Source organism: Macaca thibetana, chromosome 16 (genome assembly GCF_024542745.1).
Source record: "Macaca thibetana thibetana isolate TM-01 chromosome 16, ASM2454274v1, whole genome shotgun sequence".
Taxonomy (NCBI): domain Eukaryota; kingdom Metazoa; phylum Chordata; class Mammalia; order Primates; family Cercopithecidae; genus Macaca; species Macaca thibetana.
Genome location: NC_065593.1, coordinates 17,708,536 through 17,717,273, shown reverse-complemented (window position 1 = coordinate 17,717,273; position 8,738 = coordinate 17,708,536). Strand labels below are relative to the sequence as shown.

At 57.3% G+C, this 8,738-nt stretch overlaps 2 protein-coding genes across 19 annotated transcripts in view; one reads left to right on the top strand and one right to left on the bottom strand.

The window, feature by feature from the left end:
* The window catches only part of EMC6 (ER membrane protein complex subunit 6), a 127,618-nt gene extending 120,204 nt beyond the window's left edge, over positions 1–7,414 (top strand). For 16 of the 18 annotated variants that reach the window (XM_050765875.1, XM_050765871.1, XM_050765870.1 and 13 more), the window contains exons 2-3: positions 6,570–6,648; positions 6,847–7,414. In XM_050765875.1, the coding sequence (XP_050621832.1) occupies positions 6,896–7,228 (333 nt within the window). In that variant the 5' untranslated portion in view covers positions 6,570–6,648; positions 6,847–6,895 and the 3' untranslated portion in view covers positions 7,229–7,414. Of the gene's footprint in view, positions 1–250; positions 263–6,567; positions 6,649–6,846 lie in introns of those variants that run through there. The other 2 variants (XM_050765872.1, XM_050765861.1) reach the window with 2 other exon arrangements.
* TAX1BP3 (Tax1 binding protein 3) lies at positions 1,305–6,427 on the bottom strand. The gene is made up of 4 exons (XM_050765857.1): positions 6,237–6,427; positions 3,065–3,184; positions 2,594–2,671; positions 1,305–2,293 (listed from the first exon to the last, which is right to left on the bottom strand). Exons 1-4 carry the CDS (start codon positions 6,273–6,275, stop codon positions 2,156–2,158), a joined length of 375 nt encoding a protein of 124 aa, XP_050621814.1. The 5' UTR covers positions 6,276–6,427; the 3' UTR covers positions 1,305–2,155.
* Positions 7,415–8,738: the final 1,324 nt, after the last annotated feature.

Genomic DNA, 8,738 nt, shown 5'->3' with positions numbered 1-8,738 from the left:
AGCCAGGTGCCCCTGCTCCGCACCTTGTGTAAGGAAGCGCGTAAGGTTGTGAAGTTCACTGACCCGAGGGGGCTGCGTGCTGACCCCGCACTTCACTGGGGAGCCCTCTTGGGTAGTGTGAGACTCCTGCCCGCCCAGGGACAGGTCACTCTCCCAGGCTCCATGTCTACCATTACCAGGGCACGCCACTCAATCTGGATGTGAGTGGGGGCGGATGAGGTTCTGAAGGGCACACCAGCACTGGGTGTGGGGGCGGGGGGCAGTGGGGGTCTTATTCTCCAGACGCTTCCTCTATGTAGTTGTCACAAACATCAAAGAATGTCAGGTCTCGTTTCTGTAGAGCAGAGACTTTGGCCTGACCAGGTCCACAGACCTGTCTCACTTGTGTCACCCAATCAATGTGTTACTGGGTGCCATACTTTAAAATGAGATATTTCAAATGATTGACTTTTCCGGCCGGGCACAGTGGCTCACGCCCATAATCCCAGCACTTTGGGAGGCCAAGGCAGGCAGGTCACCTGACATCAGGAGTTCAAGATCAGCCTGGCCAACGTTGCAAAACACCATCTCTACTAATAATACAAAAATTAGCTGGGCATGGTGGCAGGCGCCTGTAATCCCAGCTACTTGATTGGCTGAGGCAGGAGAATCACTTGAACCCGGGAGGCGGAAGTTGCAGTGAGCCCAGATCGCGCCATTGCACTCCAGCCTGGGCAACAAGAACAAAACTCTGTCTCAAAAAAAAAAAAAAAATTATGGACTTTTCTTTAAAATCTGATTTGGCAGTGCTAGGTAGGTCCAGGAGTGCTAACACCTTGCCCAAGCTGGTACGCAGGTGGTCAGGTGCTCTCTGGCTCACCCCCATCTGGCCAGATCACGGCCCCCAGCAACGTGGGGGGTTGCATCCCTCGCTGTGATACAGGGAGTGCCCTTAGTGTCTTATAGGCAGGGGTCTCTCGCAGGCACCTCTGGGTGTCCCTATGGCCCCTCCCAGGTGGGAGCTGAGGCTAGGATGCAAAAAGGAAGGTGGGAGCAAGTAGGGGCTTCACAATAACTCCCAAGAAAGCACATGCACCCCAGGGTCCCACCGCAGTGCTCCCAGATGCTCCCACAGATGTGGTTCCGGTGAGGCGCAGTGCAGCTGCTACGGCTCCACCAGCCCCGGGCTTTCCAGGCAGGTGGGCCTGGGAGTAGTTAAGCTTTGTCCCAGAACAGTGGGGGATGGAGCCATCGTTAAAACCACAGCTCTGGCCCCAGTATCCCACCCCCGAGACATCCCAGCCCATGCCTCAGCAAAGCCCTTGTGAATTCCAGCACTGTTTATTGAGCACACCACGTTGGGGAGGGGCGGCAGTGGTTTCCACGGTCACCAAAGTAAGGCTTGTGCACTTGCTGAGCTTCCAGATGCGAGTTAGTAAGCTAAATTCAGAAGTAGAATGGGCACCTCCAAAGAGTACGATAAAAACATTTCGTATCAAACGTGATTAAAAAAATACAAAAGTTAAACCCACAGGCAAAGAGGAAAATGACAATCCTGAGAGCTGCCCTGAAATGTGAGCCTCGAACCTCGTCTAAATCCTGTAAGAAGGTAAACCCTGGGGAGGCCAGCACCCCTCGGGAGAGTGGGAGTGAACGGGGAGCCCACCTGGCTTCTGTCTGGGCAAACCTTCATAGAGCCCCTGGCAGGACGTGTGTGCAGTCCCCCGATGGGCAGAGGCACTGCGGGGTGGACACACGAGGGCCGCGGGGCGGTGGCGGAGCCGAACCCGGCGGCCAGGGCAAAGCGGGAAAGGCCCGGCCTCTCCGGCATTTCCCAGCTTTGGTGGCTCCCAAGAGATGGTGGTTCCCACTTGCCCTGCCACAGCTGTGGCCAGGCAGCAAGGTTGGACCTGAGCCTGTGGTCACAGCAGACCGGCTACCACTCAGCTCCAGGCCCTTGTTTCCAATCCTCGGTGTCCAGGGGAGAAAGCTGGTCCCAGAGGCCCCAGGCCAGGGGTGGGAGAAGAGAAGGAAGGCCAGGCCCGGCCTCTGGGACCAGCTGTAGCCCTTCTGAGCTGGGGCCCAGCACTCAGCAGAAGCCAGGTGGGGACAGAGCGTGGCAGTGGCGTTCCTGTACAGAGGGGAGGCAGGCAGGAGTTGCAGACGGTGGCAGCTGCTAGGACAGCATGGACTGCTGCACGGCCTTCTGCAGTGACTGCCGTGTCACCAGCAGGCGTACCACCTCCTCCGAGCGCTTGGTGAGCCGCTTCCGGGCCTGGTCGTGTGTGACCATGGTCATGTCCCAGCCGTTCACCTGGCCCAGGGAGAGAAGACAGGCCCACCTCAGCTCCCCGCCCTCTGGGATCTGGAAGCAGAGGGCTTTGGAGGCCTGGGTCATTCAAGTAAGCCCCCAGCCTAACATCCCAGGCCAAGCGCTGTGGCTGAGACACACACAGGAGAGAAAGCCAGCGTCCTCTGGGGCAATACCAGCATGGGCTCCCAACTGGCTATGGTGAGTTCCTCCCAGCTGGGAGGCTGCGGCAGGTCCCCAACCCCACGTGCTTCAGACCTGCTGGCCCAAACCTTGTTTTTCCTCCTTTGGGACACGTGTTACCTGCATGATCTTGTCTCCAATCTGCAGCCCAGCGATTTCAGCAGGGCCTCCTTCGGACACCCGTGTGACATAAATACCCTGGAAAGGGGTAGCCCAAGTCAAGCCCTGTGGTCCCTGGACTGGCCCCTTATCCACAGAGCGGAAGCCAGCATAGCACATTGTCAGCCGTCCCTCTGTCCCCGCACTCAGCCTGTCCCAGTACACACGGTCAATGAGGACTATTCTGAGAGAGCCGGGACAGAGTGTCGCTGCCCCACCGTGCGCCGGCCGTGCTCCCCTGGGCTTTATCTGGACAGCCCTTCCTCACCCCTACCCATCCTTATTCTCACTAGGTCACTTCCAATGCCTGCTTAGAGAACATGGTTTGAGAGATGAGGTCTGCTCCTTCCATGGGGGCCCAGGAAACAGAGACCCACCATCTCAGGCCCCTGTGCCCCATGGAGCGGTCCCAGTACCCCAGAACCCCCTCACCTTGTCCGTCTTGTCTTCAGAAAAGGGATTCTGGGAAGGATCCTGGTCGATTCCACCTCCAATGCTAAAACCCAGGATTAAGTTCTCACCTTGACGCAGCTTGTGAATTTCAACTCTTTGCTGGCAAAGAAAAAAAGCCAGTTGAGGGAAGTGGGTGGTTGGAGAATGAGGCTGGTGTGTGTCCCCAGCAGCAGCCTCAGAGCCATGCCAAGGGGGTGGGGCCCAGGCCCCTGCAGGAATCCAGCTGCTCACAGCCTGGGAGGCTGAGGAGCTGGCACTCAGAAATTGGCCACATTGATCCACCCACACAGCCCTCTGTCCTCAACCTGTCCCCACTTCCCCTATTAGTCTTAGGCACTGGTCTTGGTCAACACGTGGTCAAAGCCCCTGCTGGCCCAAGAGTCCAGGTGCTATGGCTTTTGTGGGTGGGAAGCCCATCTCACAGGAGGTGCTCTGGAAAAACAGAGATCAAACTTGCATAGAAAGGAGAGGAAGGGCTTCCCGGCCAAGGGGACCAGAGCACAGCACAGGCTTCAAGGTGCTGTGGATACGTGTTCGTGAGACTGGAGTGTCCAGTGCAGGACACAGAACTGGGAGGCGAGATGAGGCTGAAAGTGTAAGGCTGGGGCCAGATCCCGTCCTGAAGGGGAGTAGGGGTGTCTCCCTAAGCCCCGGGCCCTGCTCTTGTGCAGAAACACGAGTGTTCTGAGGCGCTCCCACCATGCTCTGGGGTTATGGTCCCCAACTGTGCCAAGTTCCTTTCAAAGCCCTTGGCAAGCACTGTCCAGTAAGCAGATGCTGGCAGCCAGACCAGATCACTCCCAAGGTCGAGTTTTAACAGGAAGGAGAAAAGAAGCAAAAGATGACAATCCAGACTAGACCTAAAGAAGTTTCCCAAAGCGGGGATTATTTGCATCAGGCTTTGAGGGGGTGATGGGTAGCCTTGATCCTGAACCCACTGGAGTTCTCAGGAATGGAGTAGGGCAGGGCATGGCCAGGTTCGCTGCTAGAATGACCACTCAGGTAATCAGTAGAGGAACGGACATCTCACAAAAGCAGGATGCAGAGGCTAGGGGACATGGAGCTACCTGAAAATGGAGATCTACAGACTTAGGGACCACTCATGGAGGAGAGGAGTCAAGAGGAGCACCCAGCCACCTTGCCTGGCTGAACACACATCACTCAGATGAGGACCCAGGAGGAGGAGGGACAGGTTGGGTTGGAGTGCCAGGAGCTGCAGGGCAGGTGTCCAGAAGGCAGATGGATCAATGGAGCCAGAGTTCAGAGGAATGGCCTAAATGGATTTAACATTCTCAAAATTCTACATGGGAGAGGGTGGGGACTGGGGAGTGAGCCTGCCCAACCCCATCCCCAATCCAAGACTCAAGGGAGAGGCCAGACCATACACACCATGTTCAAGCACGTTCCTGGTGTTACTAGAATTGGGAGGCATGCACCTGCAATTTTGGGGAAGGCCCTGGGACCAGTTATGGCATGAGGGAGCGGGGCAGGAAGCATGAGACCCACTGCGCCTGGGTCTTCATGCCCCAAACTGAGCTCCTCCAGGCCTGCTTCGCCGGCATAGTCAGAAGATTACAGGCCCTTGGGTTGGGAGACAGGGCTGTCACTGATTTGCTGGGTGAGGTCACGCAGAAGGTGGCTTGCTCTGGCTCCTCACCTGCCCCTGCCCCCACCCCGCTTCTAGCTAAAGAGTAAACTTGGTGCCCTCTCTCTGGGGCAGCTAGGGATCTAAAAAAGCCAGGCTGGGCCGGGCGCGGTGCCTCACACCTGTTATCCCAGCACTTTGGGAGGCTGAGGCAGGTGGATCACCTGAGGTCAGGAGTTCAAGACAAGCCTGGCCAACATGGTGAAACCCCATCTCTACTAAACATACAAAAATTAGGTGGACGTGCTCGTGTACGTCTGTAATCCCAGCTACTTGGGAGGCTGAGGCAGGAGAATCGCTTGAACCCAGGAGGCGGAGGTTGCAGTGAGCCCAGATCACGCCACTATACTCCAGCCTGGGCGACAGAGCAAGACTGTCTCAAAGAAAAAAAAAAAAAAAGTCAGGCTGGTGCAAGGAGGGTGAAGCTTAGGACAGCTGTCAGCTGGTCCAGCAATGTTTCCTCCTGGCCCAGGCCTGAGCTGGTGCTCTAAGCTCAGCCTCACGTGTCGCCTTTATCAGTGGCTTCTCTGCCTCCACCCACCTGATTGCTGAGCTTCTCCAGCACACCCATCTGAGATAGCACACCCAGTCCCTAAGGCTCCAGGGCGGGGACTTGACCTACTGCCCACCGGGCAGGCATTTCTTCTCGTCCCTCCTCTGAATGCTGTCGGGAGGTAGGCAGGAGACCTGAGTCTATCCTGAGGTCTTCTCTGGCTGAGCACTTCTTTCTGGGACTCCCCACCTCTGTCATAGGGTTGCTCTCCAGGCCCCGTCCCACCGTGACACTCCCTTCCTCCCTCTACCTAGTCTAATACCACCCAGCACCTAAAACAAGCCAGAGGGCGGCCAGGGGCCTAGGCTAGCCCCCAGAGGGTCTACTCAGGACTCAGGTGCCAGGAGGGAGGCCTGGACTTTTCTGCCTTAAGGGCTGGGGAACCAAGAAAAGTTCCAAGACGCAACGCTCATCGCAGCTATACGAGCGTCCACCCTGGACCAGGCGGCGAGTGGGTCGGAGGAGCAAGGCTGGAAAGGAAGGGGGAAGGGGCTGCCACGGCAGGCTCGGGACAGCTCCACCCCCAGATCTCCCTTCGGGCGGCGGCGCAAGCTGCAGCGGAGGAAGCATTTCCTCATTCCAGAGGCTGCGACTCATGGACGTCGGGATCGGCGCCCGCCCCCCGCAGCTCCCCGGCTGGGGACACGGAGGCCCGGGAAGGGGGCGCTTTCCCAGGCTCCCGCAGCCGGGCCTTTCCCCGTGGCCCTCCCGGCCCCGCGCGCGCAGTCTGGGCTCCGTCCAGGGTCTCGGGAGGCTCTCGGGTCCCGGCCGTCCCTGTTTCGTGGCTGGGGGAACTGCGGCCCGCTCCGGCAAAGCGGGAACCCCAGCCCTTGCCGCCGGTTCGCAGGATCCCCGGGTTCGATGCTCTTGTCAACCAGCTTGGGGTGTCCGTTTCCCGCTCTGCGAGGTGGGGTCAGGCCAAGACTAGGAGGAGCCGGCGCAAGCGCACTCACCACCACGGCGGTGACCGGCTGGCCCGGGATGTAAGACATCTCGACCCCACTCTGGTCGCCCAGCGCCGCTCCGGGAAGCCGGCAGCAGAGTCCCCGCGGCCGCGCCCTCGCTGCTTAACAAAGGCCGCCCCGCTCGGTCCGCCCCCTCATGAATAGTTAACAAACCTCCAGCCAATCACTGGCCGGAGCGCTACTCCGCTTTCGGAAGTCCCGGCGCGTGCGTAGAAAAGCAGGCAGAGGGTGGAGCCTGTCCGGGGCGCCCACGGCGCAGGCGCGGAGGGCGGGGCGGGACCTGGGCGCGTGCGCAGCCCGGGACCTCCCAGCAGCCTTCAGAGCAAGATGGCGCCGCAGGCATCGCTTCCCCTGCCCGTCTGAGGGAACCCTAAGTACTGTGTCCGGCGCCGTGTTCCAGGTAACTGGGCCAGCGTGGCCGGGGAACGCAGACGCGCCACCACCTCCCGGCCGACTCGCACCCTCAATCTCCTCGGCGTTTTTGGAAGGTCCGAGGCCCAGGATTGGTGCCAGGTCTCGGAAGCTCCAGGGGGAGGGGGCGGCGTGAACCCAACTCACCGAGCTTCGGGCGCTGCTTGTAACTTGGTTTTCTCCGCAGCTCCGCGTTGCTCCGCGAGAAAGCGAGAGGCCGAGCCCCGGCGGGTGCGATGGCCGCGGTGGTGGCCAAGCGGGAAGGGCCGCCGTTCATCAGCGAGGCGGCCGTGCGGGGCAACGCCGCCGTCCTGGATTATTGCCGGACCTCGGTGTCAGCGCTGTCGGGGGCCACGGCCGGCATCCTCGGCCTCACCGGCCTCTACGGCTTCATCTTCTACCTGCTCGCCTCCGTCCTGCTCTCCCTGCTCCTCATTCTCAAGGCGGGAAGGAGGTGGAACAAATATTTCAAATCACGGAGACCCCTCTTTACAGGAGGCCTCATCGGGGGCCTCTTCACCTACGTCCTGTTCTGGACGTTCCTCTACGGCATGGTGCACGTCTACTGAAATGGGGGCCCGGGGGACTTTTTTTAAAAACCAGATCGGGAGGACTGTGGCCAGCAATTAACACCGTGTAGACTTCCTTAGTCCTTAAGTGGTTGAATTCGCTGCTTGTTCTGTAACCTTATAAATAATTTATATCTGAAGACGGAGAGCCTGTAATATTCTTCAGATTAAATGAAGCGTGAGACACTTGGTATAGTTCTTTCCTGCCATAAAGCTTAGTCTGCCACTGATGCAAAATCGCCGAGATTTGACTCCTGGAGAGCAGGGACTGGGCCAGAGCCTTGTGTTAAGTCCTTGCGTTTACACATAGGCCATCCAGAAACGGACCCTAAGGGCCTACATAAGGAAATAACTTCTTATTAACATCCTAAGAAGCGGTAACAGTTAATATGTATTAAGAGCTTCCTGGGCCGGCGCGGTGGCTGATGTCTGTAATCCCAGCATTTTGGGAGGCCGAGGTGGGCGGATAACCTGAGGTCAGGAGTTCAAGACCAGCCTGGCCAACATGGCAAAACTCCGTGTCTACTAAAAATACAAATATTAGCCGGGTGTGGTGGCGCGCGCCTGCAATGCCAGGTACTGGAGAGGCCGAGGCAGGAGAAACGTTTGAACCCTAGAGGCAGAGGTTGCAGTGAGCCAAGATCGCGCCACTGCATTCCAGCCTGGGTGATGGAGCGCGACTCCGTCCGTCTCTCACGAAAAAAAAAACAGAGTTCCCTATATGCTGGCATTGTGACTTGTACTTTTTACACCAATCCTCCCATTTAATTTTAGCAATAACCTTACAGGGTAGATGTTATTGTTAGCTCCCTGGTAAGGAACCTGAGGCTCAGAGAGGTTAAATACTTCTGCCAGAGGAGATACAGCTAGGAAGAGACAGAGCCAGGATTCAAACGCAGGTCTCTTAATTTGCTCTTGATAGGCTGGGTGTACCTTTCCCAGGCCAGCGTTCCCTCCCACTAACCACTAACCACTACTTCCAGGTATAAATGATGTCATTTTAGTTCCGTTTCATTTAGTGACAGTCTTTTCCATAAGAAAAAGTCAAGATTTTATCTATATATATATATATACACACACACACACACATATACACAGGCACCCGCCACCACGCCCGGCTAATGTTTTGTATTTTTAGTAGAGACGGGGTTTCACCGGGTTAGCCAGGATGGTCTTGATCTCCTGACCTGGTGATCCACCTGCCTCAGCCTCCCGAAGTGCTGAGATTACAGGCGTGAGCCACTGCGCCCGGCCAGTCAAGCTGTATTTTTTAGAATATGTCTAGGGAAGATTAAATATTGTTTGGACATTTAGGCCAGCACAGTGGCTCATGCCTATAATCCCAGCACTTTGGGAGGCTGAGGCAGGCAGATCACCCAAGGTCAGGAGTTCGATACAAGCCTGGCCAACATGGTGAAACCCCATCCCTACTAAAAAAATAAGATGCAAAAATTAGGCATGGTGGTGGGCACCTATAATCCCAGCTACTTGGGAGGCTGAGGCAGGAGAA

Coding starts and splice junctions, on each gene's coding strand:
- TAX1BP3 (XM_050765857.1), bottom strand. CDS start 6,275: ATGTCTTACATCCCGGGCCAGCCGGTCACCGCCGTGGTG. Junction 3,185..6,236: donor AGCCGGTCACCGCCGTGGTG/GTGAGTGCGCTT, acceptor TTTCTTTGCCAG/CAAAGAGTTGAAATTCACAA. Junction 2,294..2,593: donor TTGGAGACAAGATCATGCAG/GTAACACGTGTC, acceptor TCCCTGGGCCAG/GTGAACGGCTGGGACATGAC.